Genomic DNA, 15,847 nt, shown 5'->3' with positions numbered 1-15,847 from the left:
GAAACTAAAACAGTTTTCAGGGACTTTCAGCAACTCCTTGGGATACCATCAAAACAATCACTCAACTACCCAAGTCAAGGAGCAGGCCGGGCAAGTCCACAGTACTTGGCTTACCCCCACAAACATGAGATTTTTCAAAGAGACACTATAGAGTATAGATCTTAGTCTTCCTACCCATGAAACAGAAAAAAAGTATTTAGCTACAGGCTTCTCTGAAAACTGACCAACACATACTCATGGCCACAAGCCAGGTGTTATCCTTGGGATCCCTGCAGGACCAGCATCAGCTCCCAGGATTTCACATAGGTTTCCTACAGTAAGGCCACATAATGTCCAACCTCTTCTCACTACTGTCTCCCACAGCCCAGACTGTTAACTCTCAAGCTGAGATAAGCAGAAACATCTGGAGGAAAAATACAACCATTCTGGGAGACAAGCACCATGGAGTAGTGGGGAAGGCCACTTCCTGCAGTGCTGGCATCCCATATGGGTGCCCGTTCGAATTTCAGCTGCTCTACTTCCAACCTAGCTCCCTGCTAATCAACCTAGGAAAGTAGCAGAAGATGGCTCAAATCCTTGGGCCCAGGGACCCATACTGGAGTTCCAGAAGATGCTTCAGCTCCTGGCTTTGGACTGGTTCAGCTCCAGCCATTGCAAATATGTGAAATGAACCAAAAAGGAGGACACACACACTATATATATATAAACTCTCCCTCTCTGTAATTCTGCCTTTCAAAGAAACCAACAAACCAACACATACTTTTTACAAAAAATAAATAAATAAATAAATAAAAAATAAATAAAAAAGGAAAAGAAGGAAAAGGAAAAATGTAGTCATTCATCAATGTTTGTTTCCATTTCTGCCCCTACTGTACTTCTAGAACAAAGAACTTTCATCTACCTATGTTTCCTGCTCACATTGGTCTAGCTGAATAAAATGTTACTGATAATTTTATTTAAATATTTGTTTTCATTGGAAAGATATATTTATACAGAGAGAAGTACAGACAGGCAGAAAGATCTTCATCCGCTGGTTCACTTCCCAAATGGCTGCAAAGACTGGAGCTGAGCCAACCTAAAGCCAGGATAGAGGTGCTTCCTCTGGGTCTCCCACATGGACGCAAAGTCTCAAGGCTTTGGGCCATCCTCCACTGCTTTCCCAGGCCACAAACAGTGAGTTGGATGGAAAGTGGAGCAGTCAGGACACAAATTGATACCCATATGGGATCCTGGTGCTTGCAAGGGTTGGATTAGCTAATTCAGTCATTGTGCCAGGCCCAATTTTGCTGATAATTTATTCAGTGAGTGATGTGTTAAACATTTTATATGTGTTATCTTATTTATTGCCCATGGCAATCTTATTAAAGGCAATACAATCCTCATTTAAGGAAAATAAGATATATAACGTAATTCACCCACCATCCTCCGTCTGGGAAATGCAAAAGACACTTCCAATCAGAGATGGTCTCTGGCAGATGGTGAAGTACAGTCTCCGAGCTAATATGCTGTGTTCAGTCTTAAAAGGAAAGGCGCCTGAGAGAAGCCTTTGGCTGACACCACCCTCAATGGGAAAGTTGAAATGCTTTCCCTTGTGAAGAGCACAAGGCTGTCCAGTTTGGCCACTCCTATTCTCCACTGCCTTGAGCAATCCCAGTGAGTGCAAATAACAAAGAAGCAGAAAGAAATGGCAAGCAGATTAAAAAGCATAAAGCGAGCTGCCTTTTTTTCTCTAACAACATCATGTACATAAAAAAAAAAAATCCCAAGGAGTCTACAAAACAAAAGGAAATTATCAAGGTCACAGTATACAAAGTCAATATGAAAATGAAAACAGTGGTCTTTCTACATATAGCTAACTCTCAAGTTTCTCTAATTTCTACATCCTCATTTGCAACACACCATGGATCTGAAATATACTCAAGCCCAAGATCACCTCTGGACCGAATATATACAGTTATTTTTTCTTGTTCTTGTTACCTAAACAACACAGTGTTAACCACTGTTTACATTGTACAAGGCATAGCATTTACTTCGTCTAAGGCACTGTAAGTAATCTAGAGATGATTTCCAGTCTCTGGGAGGATGTGCGTAGGTTAGATGCAAATCTATGCCATAAGGGATTTGCGCATCTGAGGATTTTTGGTATCTGTAGAGAAATCCTGGAACCAATCCCCAGCAGAAGCTGAGAGATGACTGCACTAGCAGTGAGTAATTGGAAAATGAAATTAAATGAATAATACCATTGTAATAGCATCCAAAAAACATGAAACACTTAAGGATAAATTTAACAAAATATGTGTAAGAGCCATGCACTGACAACTCTAAAACATTGCTGAGTTGCTTTTAACTTAGGACTTCAAATCCTGCTTCTTTAGCTAAGAATAAATTCATCAGCCTTGCATTCAAGACCAGTGAAAATATTACCCTTGCCTCTCCAGGCAGCATCGGAGACCACAAACTCACCCCTCTTCCGTGGAAAATGCTGCTCTCTTCTGCCTGGAATCAACTGAATCCACTAATTCTTCTCCAATCCCAAGCCGCTCCCACCTCTTCTCTCTGACTACTGGAAACTCATCTTAAACTACTTCTCCCAGATGTGTTCTTTAATCTTCTAACCAGACACACTTTTCTTTTTCTTTATGACTCTACTTCTCCCCAAAGCACTATGTTGGCAAATCTTACAGATTTATCATTTTCTAGGTTGAGTTACTGCTATATCTGTGTATTTACAGACTGAAAACTCATTGGTTGTAATGACTGAGTGTGACAAAGACAATACTACCCCTCAAGCATCCGTTTTTGGTACAGAGAACATACCCAAGCATTTGTTGAAACGTGCTTTTAAATGTGGAAAATAAAACTCTTTGAGGGGCACACACTGAGGCATAGTGGGTTAGGCCACTGTTTGGGATCCACATAAATCATACGCAATTGCGTGGATTCCCATTCCTCCTCTATTTCCTACCCACCTTTTTGCTAATGTGTACCTTTAGAGTCCAAGGATGATGGTTCAAGTGCTGGGGTTCCGACTCATCCCCACATGGGAAGCCTGAATAAGGTTCCTGACTTTTGGCTTTGGCCTGGCTCAACCCTGGCTGTTGCAGGCATTTGGGGAATCAATTAGTGAATGGAACAACTCTTTCTATTTGCCTTTTATACAAACTTAAAAAGAAATAACTCCTTTAATAATAGAAACTTTGGGATAGCAAATCATATGGCTGACACAGTAGACACAACCAAGTCCTGACTCTGACATAGGTGGGCTTTCACATGGCAACCTTCCTCTCCCTCAGTTCTGAAGCATATGAGTTCATTTTGGCTTCAGTTAGTCAGTTAGTATCAGACTGTAACCGAAAGAACAAAGACTTCATAAACCAGACTGGGGGAAGTAGAGGGTAGGTGTCCCCAGCACTGGGTAGGAAATTAGAGAAAGTTCAAAAAAAAAAAAAAATTAATGGGGAATCTGTTACTAGAGAGAATAAAAAGTAACTCAGGCATCACATCTTGGAGAAGGGAAAATATACACTACTAGTAGACTAAGAAATCCCCCATTCATGAAATTGGCTTTCTTTTTAATAAAAAAGAAAAAAAAAATTTAAAGATACCCTCCAGATACCTGTGTTTGTGCCCCTCTGGCAATATTTCCCATGGTAAATGAAATGAATGTCTGCCGATGCCTTTCCAGCCCCAGCCTAGCACACAGCCAGGTCCTGAGCAGAAGCAACCAGAAGCTCTCCCAGGCCCTGGAGACACTATGCCTCTGCCCCAGGAAAGACCCTGGAGGTCATTTGGCTTTCACCACACCCACGAAGGGACAAGGGAGTGTTGTTGTTACCTTGCAAGGACCACGGAGGCCACCCTCTCAACAGGAACTCTGCAGGCAAGATGGCTCCTCAGTCTCGCCCCCTTCATGACCATCAAAAACACCACAGCTGATCTGCAGCAACTGTTCCCAATTGTGTCAGATTTAGCTTCTGATTCCAGATTGGCAACAGCTGCTCAGCTCTTTGCTTGGGCATATCAGCGTTCCCTCCCCTTCTCCCACCCTTGTCATTCTACCACACTGCCTTCCTGTTTGTTGAAGCCCTTGTCACCTTACATGGCACTATAGCTCAGCAAGACTCATCTGTGGGCACCATTACTAGTTTTTTTTTTTTTAAGATTTTTATTTATTTTAAAGGCAAAATTATAGAGGGTTGAAAGAGAGATATTCCATCCACTGGTTCACTCCCCAAATGGCTGCAACAACTGGGACTGGGCCAGCAGGAAGCCAGGAGCTTCTTCCAAGTCTCCCATGTGGGCTGGGGCCCAAGCACTAGGGTCAGTCTCTGCTTTTCCAGGTGCGTTAACAGGGAACCAAATGGGAAGTGGAGCTGCAGGAACAGGAACTGGAGTTCAATACAGAATGCCGACGCTGCAGAGGGCAATGCCAGCCCCACCTGTTTTGTTCTGTTTTGTTTTTCAGAAGTCTACTTCAATTCTACAGAGACAGTCATTTTTCAAATTTGTCAAAATTTAGCATTTCCATTCATTTCCAATTCATTGACTTGCCCTAGTTTTCTGAGGTGTTCCCTATGTCATCCTTTGAATTGCATAAACAAGATGTATTTCTAGGGTACAAATTCCCAAAAGCAAGTTGGATAAGAGGGTACATTTGCCAGAAACAGGTTGAGTCAAAAGTTCCTATCCCGGGGCTGGCATGACAGCTAATCCGCCTTTTGCAAGTGCCGACATAAAAGCACCAGTTCATGTCTGGCTTCCCATCCAGCTCCCTGCTTGTGGCCTGGGGAAGCAGTGGAGGATGACCCAAGTCTTGGGACCCTGCACCTGCATGGAAGATCTGGAGGAAGCTCCTGGCTCATAACTTCAGATCAACTCAGCTCCAACTATTGCAGCTCATTTGGGGATTGAACCAATAGATTGAAGATCTTTCTGTCTGTCCTTCTCTCTGTAAACCTACCTTTCCAATAAAAATAAATAAATCTTAAAAAAAAATTCCTATCCTTCATGTATCTTTCCAAACTTGAAATTTGGGGGAGGGGAAATTTCTGTCCTCTTTTGTGCCAGTTACACTAACAGTAATTCAGATTTGAAAAGACCCAAGAACAGGCTGTTGAACTTGCAGAGAAAGCTTCGCTGACATATCACCATTCCTTTTCCAAATCAATATTCAAAGTTGCCGAATGCCCCTGAGCCCGCAGGATTTAGAGGGTTAAGACTTCCGGCTGTTCAGATATTTACATACCTACTTTCCAAATGGCAGTTCTGGGATCCTCTGAAATTTAAACACTATCTTCCTATCAGTTACCTTAAGCATAGTTTAAGATAGGATTCAGCTGGCTAAATCCCCCTGGAATTGCACCAGCTGCGCATGAATATAGTCAAAATCAAACTCTTCATTGGCAACTGGGGTCTTTGGCTTCTGAATGAAAATCAAAGCAATCATGTGCTGTTGAATTTTCTCTTTCTATCTATGGACTCATGTGATCTCCCACACGCAGGCTGCTGTGAGATTAACAAGTACAGGGAATGGCAGACAGTGCTGGATGAGCAGAGTTGAGCTCCAGGCGCAAATCTCAGACAAACCTTTGGGTCACCCCTCTGAGCACACCAATCAAGACTAATCAAGTTCATTACCATGGAAAACTTCTCAGTGGCAAAGGACCTGGAAAATACATGGCTATTTTTCTTTCCTGACTTGAGGATTACATTTTGCAAGATTTGAGAATTGGTTCAAAATGAACAGAGGATTCTCTGACTAGATAATAGAGATAGTAAAGGAATCAGGAATAATAGGAATAAGACAGGATGGTGGGCTAGGTCAGAAAGCACTGTATTACCCAGTGAGAATTTACCATAAAATGGCTTAATGAGAAAATGAACTCTCCCTCTGCTAAAATCAAATTCTGACTATTCTGAGAAATATTTTGTTTTTCGAGAAACGAGGATTCAAGAGTAAGTTATTTTACAATTGCCTGAAAGTTGGGTGGCTGAAGACTAGGCTATTTAGAAGATAATATCCTCAGGTACTTCTGAATTTGGAGTCAGATAATACATACTTTTTAAAAAAGAGTAAAACTGGGCCCGGCGGCGTGGCCTAGCGGCTAAAGTCCTCGCCTTGAACGCACCAGGATCCTATGTGGGTGCCAGTTCTAATCCCAGCAGCTCCACTTCCCATCCAGCTCCCTGCCTGTGGCCTGGGAAAGCAGTGGAGGACAGCCCAAAGCTTTGGGACCCTGCATCCGCATGGGAGACCTGGAAGAAGTTCCTGGTTCCCGGCTTGGATTGGCGCAGCACAGGCCATTGCGCTCACTTGGGGAGTGAATCATCGCACAGAGATCTTCCTCTCTGTCTCTCCTCCTCTCTGTATATCTGACTTTGTAATAAAAATAAATAAATCTTAAAAAAAAAAAAAGAGTAAAACTACTGTTAGGAAAGAAAATGCTCAAGTCCCAGATAATTGAGAGCCCCCTTGCTTTGACTAGGGGGTTGAGGGCAGCTAGTCATACACTTAATACCACACTCTCACTTAGCACTCAATCTGCTAATTCAACTTGATGGTTGTCTTATTTTTGCTTAAATTTTGTGGTGAGGTGGTAATTTGCTTCTCCAAATTAAAAGGAGGGTCTCCTCCAGCAAGACCTTTCCTCTCTACTGCTCAAATCGTGTTCACATTAATCAGCAGGATGATTAAGCATATTGTGGTTAAGTACTCCAGTTGCTAATGACTCCTTTGAAAAAAGGGTTCCCATAGCGACAGGTAAAGGCCATGAAGAAAGTCGGCTTTTCAGCACAGGACTTAGACTTCTAGTTGGGAGAGCTGAGATCACTTTAACATTAATCAGGAGGCTTTCGCTTGTGGCTTGTTTCACTTGACTTTAGTCAAAAGACACTTAGGGAGAATCCTTGTAATAAGTTAGGCACAGTACCAAGCCCTGGGCTGCTGCTGGGGCAGGGGAGCTGGGAGATGGAACACCTCTCAAAGATAAGATCTTGTTACTGTCCCCAAGAACCTCAGTGTGAAGGAGGAATGCAACCACTTGATGAGAAACAATGACATCATGATGGCAGTTCAAGTCACCCAACCTTGTAACCCAAGCCTTATCGTTTCCACTAGGACTAGGCAGTTTCTAATCTAGTTTCACTTTCCCATCTTCAAGCTGCACCACAGCTGGGTTTCCAGCTGGCTGGGAAAGAAAAGATTCTTTAAATAAATAGCATTTTAAAAATATGCAGTCGCTTTTGCTGCACTAGATTCTCGGATAAGTAAAGTCAGCTGCCAAGTTAACTTTGCAACTCTCCTGAAGAAGGTACAGTTCCCCAGGAACACACCGTTTCTACTTTTCACAAAAAGCCATGGTACACATCAGAAGGTGGCAATGCAGAGAAGTCCCAAAAGAAGAGTCTTCTGTTTTCAAACATGCTATCTACTACATCTATTCATGAAGGACACAACCTAAACACAAGTAGATAAGGAAGGTTTTGATTAAAGGGGAAAGGGCCGCAAGTGTCTTTTAAAATGCAGGACTGTGTGCAGAAGAGGGCTTTGGCAGCAGGGTCCCAAGCTGCAGAGCACTGTTTGACCCTACAAACACTTCTCTCCTTTCCAACTAAGACTCCTCCACATATGGGATCTTCTTGGGAATGCAAAGCCTTTACTCAGCTTTTTACCACCAGAGATAGGAGTTTGAAATAAACAATGCACATTGGATCTGTTACAAAATACCTTCAATGGAATTGCTAATTTCAGCACACCCCTGCCCGTCATTCCCCTCTTTTAGCCCCCAGATTTCCAGGCAACCATAGTCTGTTGAAATTCACCACCTTGCAGGACCACTGAAAAAGGAGTTCAATTGATGCTATTGACGCATGTGCTGAAGGTGAAACATGAGACATCCCTCCACAGAATGTCACCTCAGAGTATGGCACCCCAGCCACTCAAAAAAAGAAAAAAAAAAAAAAAAAGAAAAAGAAAAAAGAAAAAAAAAAAGAAAAAGAAAGGAAAGCAGAGAGAGAAGAAAGAAACAACAATCTTGCAGCTCACAAGATGACCTCCCCAGGGACAGCACCTCTCAGAACCTAGACAGGCCCAGGAGCTGAACAAAGTAACGATTCAACCTCAGTTGCTCAATCTAACTGCCAGGATGACAGCTTCCCAGTGCCAGCTTCCCTATTTTGCAACGGACAAGTCAACTCCAAGGAGAAAATGTTCCCGATGACCCTGTGGCCCAGAGGGTTTTCTTTAGAATAGAAAACAGAAAATGAATTTGTTAGCTATTTCCTGTTGAGCACAAGGAAGGTGTTGTGGTTAGTTGGGATGACTTTGTTTCCTTATTTAATATACCATTACCAGGACATGTTTTCTTTAACCAAGAGTAGAAAATAAGAAAGTGCCATTTATATTCATCAGCCTAAAGATCACTGATTCCACAAGTCTTCTCTCACAAATATGTCCTTTAACTTTTAATCCCCTTATAAAAAACCTCTGCAAACCGACACCTCTCTAGATGCCATCCCTTCAGACCGCAAGATTTTGCCTTCTAGAATGTTGCCTGTCACACACATCCTCTCCTTAGGTAATGTATGATGTATGAGGGCCTTCCCTTTTTCAGGGACTGCAGTCCCAAACCAGTGTTTTTATAAGATGCACACCACATGCTATTTTCATACTATGAGATGGCTGTCACCTAAAAGCAGATCACATGTCTCTCCTCCACCCTTTTCGAGACCCCTGCATTTAACTGGTAAACTATTCAATGCTCACTAAAACAAAGCATAGTTGATAGGACACATTGTGTTTGGGGGGAAGAGAAGTAAAAGGAGGAGAACAAGAACAGAGAGGCATATAGGGTTCCGTGACAATGACCACCCGGTCCTGAGGGGGTCTAACCAGGGAGATTGGACTATACACATGTGCACCAGCTCAGCAAAAACTGCAAAAGAAGCTGTCCTTGGATCAAGTTCACTCATTGGTTTCACTCTGTCCTTCCCACTGCATGATACAGTTCCACATTTCCCTGGAATGGGGTTGGGGGATTTCAGCTGAAAGCCTCAATAGAGTAAAAATAAGTAAATAAATAAATAAAGCAGAAACCCTTAACTGATCTTAACTGGCCCAGTAAAGCGTTTCAGAGCTGAAAAGCAACATGAACAACCAATCAGCAACGTTCCTGAGAATGAAATGTCAGAGTCCTGAGCTGCTGCTCTCCGCAAAGTTTCTTCTTCCTTGCAAAGACATTGCCAGGATTCTTCTGGTGACAGTAACCACAGCTTAACCCCAGGACTTGAATCCACTTCCACAACCCAAACTCCTGAAACCGCCCTCTTGGGTGGAGGAGGGGAAGAGCAGCTTCCAGAAGGCAAAAGTGTTGATCTACTGAGAGGATGGCCGCAAGATTGCATCTGAACTGCAGTGGGGACCTGTCTGGCCAAGCCTGGTTGTGCTACCCAGACTGACCAATTCCAGGAGAGGTGCCACAATTCAGTGATGGCAAAGTCCCAAGTCAAGCCAAGTGGGACAAATTCCAGCTTGGGTCTGGGCAAAAATAAGCAAAGGCAGGCTATAACCACCACCTCCTCCTACCCATCTCTCTCTCTTACACACACTCACACACACACTCCAGGGTGGGCACAGTTGGCTTTGAAACCTCTTCCTCATGAAACACTGGAGTCCAGACAGCAAAAGAAAAAGCTCCTCCACCTGAATTTCCACCATGGGAAACCTAGGCCCCAGATGCACCCAGCTTCGGATGTCAGCGTTGTAGTCACTGTTTTTCTAATCACCTGCAATCCCTAAGAGCATCCAGCATTGTGAAGAAAAGATGCAGGCGAGGCAGCCAGTGGGCGCCCAACTTAAAGACATCGACAGAAGTTACTCAGTGTCCTCAGCATCGCCATTCACAGACCTAGTGAGATAACCCCCAGAAAGCACACACAGAGGTGTCTTCTAGTTCGTCCTGGGGCTTAAGAGAAGGCTGTGCCGCCTGCTTAGCAAGAACAAGTAATCACGACCGAGAGAACCACATGGAGGGCGGAAAGCGGTAGCGGAGAAAAAGTCCAACTCTGCCTGCGCCAGCGGTGGGGATGAGCAGCGCCGCGAGCGGGGGGGGGGGGGGGGGGAAGAAGGGGGAAGGCAGAGAGAGAATGAGAATGGGGCGGTCATTCCCTAGGAGAACTTGTCCATTAAGGCCTCCACAGCCTGGGAGTCTGCTCAGTCGCTCCTTGAAGACCCTTCCAGCCGCGGACCAGGCAGGCCAGCTGGAGCAAATGGGGCAGGCCTCCTAGAGTCGCTCCTGTCTCACAAAGCCTCAGGCCAGCGGCTGGCCGGACCTCAGCATCTTTCCTCTCGCGGCTGGGCTATGATGGCAGCCGTCCAGATCCACATGCCGTACATCAGCCGCAGATCCCTGTTGGCACCGGCCAGCGTCTCCCCTGGCCCGCGGCCCCCGACCCACGCCGAGCCCCAGCCCTCCTTCTCCGCCAGTCCAAGCTCCTCCTTACCCACCCGTGCCAGGCGCCCTACCCGGAGTCCAGGGTAGGAGAGAGGGGTGGCCCCATTCCTCCCGCTCGTCTTCTTACCCTCCTCCCCTGCCGGCCCCAACCGTGGCCAGGCCCGGGCACCTGCAGCGCGCCCGGCCCCACCCCCATTCTCCACCGTCTCGCCCCTCCCCCCCTTCCCGGGACAGAGGAAGGGGGCGACTCACCGCAGTCGGTGCACAGGATCTTGCCCACCTCTTTCTTGAGGTTCTTGCCGTTAGTGTCAAGGGGGGCGAAGGCCGTCTTAAAGACCAACGGCTGCTCCGTGGGCTCCAGGAAAAAGATGTAGCGCTGATTCCTTTCCAGCGGCGCGCAGGAGCCCACGCTGATCACCTGCTCACGCTGCAGCCCCCCGCTCCGGAGCGGCCACTTGTCCAGCACCTTCACCAGCGCCACCCGACCCGAGGCGGGTGGCTCGCGGGTGCTGTTTGAGCTGGATCCGCCGGCTGGGGCCAGTCCCTGGACCTTGCCCTCCACCACCACGGGTGCCTTGTACGCCTGGTCCTGCACCGACTTGAGGCTGGGCGAGTAGCAGGCGAGCGACACACCGAAGAGCAGCATGGAGAAGCCGGGGGCTGGGTCGCGCCTCATGCCGCCGGAGGCTGCGGCTCGCGAGCGGGCGGCGGCTCGTGGGGCTGCGGGGCTGCGGGGCTGCGGCTGTGGCTGCGGCCGCGGCTCTGGGGGCGCAGCGGGACGGGAGATGCTGCCGCCGCTGCTGCTGCTGCTGCCGCTCTCGCTGCTGTTCCTGTCGCTGCTGCTGTCGCCGCTGCTGCTGCTGCTGCTGCTGTGCCTTTGGTAGCTGCACCGAGCCTTCTCCAGTGGCGACGGCGGCGGCAGCGCTGAGCAGCAAACCTGCCGCATCTGGCCAGGCCATTTGGGGGGCTCCGCCGCTCAGCCGCCGCCGCCTTGGGAGGGGAATCAGAGCCCGCTGGAAAACCGGAAACAGCGTAACGTTAGCGCCTCGTAGCCCTCCCGCGGCAGCCCGGGGAGGTGGCCCGACTGGGGCAGGGGGGCAGGCAGCAAGCGGGCAGCAATGCGCAGCGCGGCGCAGCGCAGCGCTCCCACCCTGCGCGCCAGGACCTGGAGGAGGATGCGGAGGACGGCACGCCCGCCCACTTGCTCTCTCGCGCCCCCTCTACTCCCGGAGCGAGCCGGGAGCGCGGCTTCTGCAGGGGTAGCTTGGGGCTGCACTGCCTTCTCGTGCCGCCTTCAGCCCGCAGGGCCGCGGGAGGAATCATGTCACCCTTTGCTCCGGGGATTTATCAGCGTGACAGCGGGGGTGGTGCGTGAGGGAAGAACAGGGAGCAGACTTCGGTTTCTGGCTCCATCCTACGGACGGACGTCGGACGTCGGAGTGGGACATAGGGCGTGCCCTGTGTTTCAACCCCCAGCGATGGAAACCCAGAGTGGTGGGCCAGCCTGCCCACCTGCTGGGTTCTGACCTTTTCCCCCCCTCCCCCACAAGGACCCTAAGCAAGCCACGTGCTCCTCCCTGCCACCACTTGGCTAGCTGTGGATGTTCGAGTTGAGTAGGAAAGGATCCCAGCCCCGCGGTTTTGGAAAGGGGCTGGAGGTACCAGGAGTCTTGTCTGGGCTTTGAGGACACCCAGTCAGAGGTGGCAATGTGGACAACTTCGGGGCCAGGAGACTCGGGCAGTCAAGAGATCATCCGCCTGCTTCCTAGCCTCGTCTCTACTGGTCTCTGAAGAGCTTGGTGGAAAGCCTAGGCCTGCAGGGCCAGAGACTGTGCCCTAGGAATGGCTTTTTTCCCCAAAAGTCTAGGGCTTCCCAGAGGCATAGTACAGGCTGCTCCAGTGAAGCAGGCTTCTGATTTCAAAGCAAATCTAAGCGAAACTGGGGTGGAGGGGGAACCCCGTTGCTCATTGTCCAATCAGTGAGAGGCCAGGAGAGTCTTCAAAAACTTTGCTTTTAGCCTTAAAGAAGTTCTAGCTCAGGAATGCCAGTGAGGTCTGAGAAGTAATCTCCCTGTGGAGCGCACGTCCTAAACTGGCCCATGGATGCAGGAGGCTGAGTTCAAGTTCAGCACATCCAAGGCTCACAGCCTCCCTGCCCTTGTCCTAGCCCTGTTACTAGTAAAGTGACTTGGACACTCAAGCCCCTGCAGTAAGCCCTTTAGACTGATCGCCTACTCTTCCTTCATTCAACCACCAACAAGCTCTTGGAAAAATCCTCCAATTCCTCTATCGCATCTCAGCTCTGCTACCAACTCCTGAGCTTTGGGTCCTTATCCACTCTGGCTGGTCAACCACGTGTCCTCTTTGTCAGCCTCCACACTTGTTGCATCCCTATACTCGCCTACACTGCTGCCACAGCCAGAAAACATTTTTCTGAAGAATAAAATCTAAGTATGACTCCTCCTTGCTGCCACACTCAGGTGTGAAGTCTAAGCTTCCCAGAAAAGCTCTTCCTGGGCTGCACCTGCAGTGACCAGATCCAGGTCCTGAGAGCCCCTACCCTCGCAACACTCAGCACTTTGTGCCCTTGTGGCATCTTCTGCACAGATGGCCCCAGCGTGTAGGGAGCCTGGCCTCCCCCTTGACCACCTGGAGACCTAGTCTTTTCCCCACAGCCCAGCTCATCATTATGCCTCCTCCTCTCTCCCAACCCCTGCACACACATGATGCAATGAAGCCCCACCCCTCTGGCCCCATGTGCCTCAGGCATGTCACCGTTATAGCACTGACTCATTGGACCTCAAGCGGCTGCTGGTAGGCCTGCATCTCCATCACCTTCACATTGAAAATTCTATCCCTCTTAGTTTCTGGATCCCTACCACTTCCAACAGGATGCTTGGAGCAGAAGAGGGATCAGCCAAGCTTCAAGCAAAGGCAGAAAGGAGGACTAAAAACGGGCACTCTCAAAGGAATCAAGCCAATCTTGATGACTCCTTTCATCGTCATAGGCCACATACCTCCATGTATCACAAAACAGTGCATACTACTTTGCATTCTTTCATAAAGGAAAAAGTCCTAGAGGGGCAATGGAGATTCCTCCTCATCATGCATAATCCACAATGCACTCGCTCTTCTGAGAGCAGAGTGACAGGGAAGGGCTTTTGTGCTCTAGAGTTAAGCAGAGCTGAGTCTAAGCCAAATTCATAGCCTGGGGTGAATCTGTTTCACTCTCCAGGCCTTAGTTTCCTTATTAGTACTATGGAGAGAACAACTTAGTCTACCTCATGAAGCTGGTATATACACATTCGATAAATAGTCCATCAATGACTCTTGTGTGCTGCACCAAGGCACATGCTATACCTAGCCAACCTAGCAGTATTTCTGCTCTCAGAACATGTGCTTTGTCTGGGGAGACTACAATACACAAGTAGACACCTAGGTAACCCACTATTCATCATACTGAACACCCTGCAGGGAATGAATAGGATAACATGATTAAGGTTAATGGAAAGGGGAAGGGGGTAGGTCAACTTGAACAAAGAAAGTTATCTCTGAGGATACAGCATCTAAACTGAAGCCACAAAAATCCTTTAGCTGCAAATGCTGGCATCCCATATGAACACTGGTTTATGTCCCAGGCCTCCACCTACTTTTTATTTCTCTCTCTCTTTCTTTCCTTTTCTTTCTCTCTTTCTTTCTTTTCTTTCTTTCTTTTTCTTTCTTTCTCTTCCTCCCTCCCTCCCTCCCTTCCTTCTTTCCTTCCTTCCTTCCTTCCTTCCTTTTTAAAGGCAGATTTACAGAGAGAAGGAGATACAGAGAAAAAGATCTTATATCTGCTGATTCACTCCCCAAGTGACCACAAATAGCTGGAGCACAAACAAGCCAGGAGCTGGATGGGAAATGGAGCAGCCAAGACAAGAACTGGCACTCATATAAGAGCCCAGCAAATGCAAGGTGAGGATTTAGCCACTGAGTCATTGTGCTGGGCCCCCAGCTGCTCCACTTCTAATCCAGCTCCCTGCTTGTGACCTGGGAAGACAGTTGAGGATGGCCCAAAACTTTGGGCCACTGCACCCACATGAGAGACACAGAAGAAACTCCTGGGTCTTAGCTTCAGATCACCTCAGCTCCAGTCATTTGTAGCCACTTGGGGAGTACACCAATGGATGGAAGATCTTTCTCTCTATTTTTTCTTCTCTCAGGAAATCTGCCTTTCCAATAGAAACAAATACATCTTTTAAAAAAATAATACCCAATGAAGGAATCTCAACTGAACTTCAACTGAGGTTATGCAGCAAGGTGGAGGAATCCACTATGGGGGGAGGGATTTGGGAGGGGTGGGGGGAATCCCCAGTGCCTATAAAACTGTATCACATAATACAATGTTAATAACAATAAAAAATAAATAAATTTAAAAAATAATACCTGGTGCAGATGGAAAGGCCAAAATTAATGTTGAATATTATTAATATTTTACTTATTCCAGTGGTTTCCAGTCATAGAGCTGAGAATCCCTAAGTGGTATGTAGTTATTGCACATTAGAACTTTCTATGTGTTTAAAAAATGCAACAACTTTCCAGTCATAGATACTGTGGTGAAAAAATATATATACATCTCTTTCTCTGTCAACATCTCTATTTTAAAGGAAAACAAAGAAGGCAGACAATCCACCAAGCAGTTAAGCTGCAGGTTGAAACACCCACAACCCATACAAGAGTGCCTGAACTCCCAACTTCGATATCTAGCATAGGTATATCCACCTCCCAAATTTAAATAAATACATAAATATACAAATGCATAAATAAATACATAAATAAAGCCCAGCACAGTAGCCTAGTGACTAAAAATATTGCCTTGCATGTGCTGGGATCCCACATGGGTGCCAGTTTATATCCCAATTGCTCCACTTCCCATTTAGCTTTCTGCTTGTAGCCTGGGAAAGCAGTAGACAATGACCCAAAGCCTTGGGACCCTGTACCCATGTGGGAGACCCAGAAGAAATTCCTGGCTCCTGGCTTCAAATCTGCTCAGCTCTTGCCATTGTGGCTACTTGGGGGGGGGGGGTGAACCAGCAGATGGAAGATCTTTCTCTCTGTCTCTCCTTCTCTCTGTAAATATACCTTTCCAATAAAAATAAACAAATCATTTTTAAAATCAACATTTTACAGGCTTTGCCATAGCATCAGCTGGCAGGTGCTGGCATAGGGGGCAAATTCTGTCAAGTTAAACTGCAGAACCACCTGGAGAGTGCAAGATCTGGGAGTGGGCCCATTAGGGAAAACAGTGGGTACCTTCCTCTTGGGTTGCCACTTTGACTGGTGAGAATGAGAACCAGGACTGGGGCAGGCATGACTAGACAGAGAGTGGCACCTATCAGCACGTCTGTGAGCTGGAT

General features: G+C 47.2%; 1 protein-coding gene across 5 annotated transcripts in view; it reads right to left on the bottom strand.

Moving 5' to 3' along the window:
* Positions 1 to 11,628, bottom strand: part of NRG2 (neuregulin 2) — a 170,592-nt gene extending 158,964 nt beyond the window's left edge. For all 5 annotated transcript variants that reach the window (XM_040975679.1, XM_040975798.1, XM_040975727.1 and 2 more), the window contains exon 1: positions 10,704 to 11,628. In XM_040975679.1, the coding sequence (XP_040831613.1) occupies positions 10,704 to 11,397 (694 nt within the window). In that variant the 5' untranslated portion in view covers positions 11,398 to 11,628. The remainder of the gene's footprint in view (positions 1 to 10,703) is intronic.
* Positions 11,629 to 15,847: the final 4,219 nt, after the last annotated feature.

This window comes from Ochotona curzoniae, unplaced genomic scaffold (genome assembly GCF_017591425.1).
Source record: "Ochotona curzoniae isolate NIBS_2020 unplaced genomic scaffold, NIBS_Ocur_1.0 contig_1, whole genome shotgun sequence".
Lineage (NCBI taxonomy): Eukaryota > Metazoa > Chordata > Mammalia > Lagomorpha > Ochotonidae > Ochotona > Ochotona curzoniae.
This window is presented reverse-complemented; position numbering and strand designations above follow the sequence as displayed.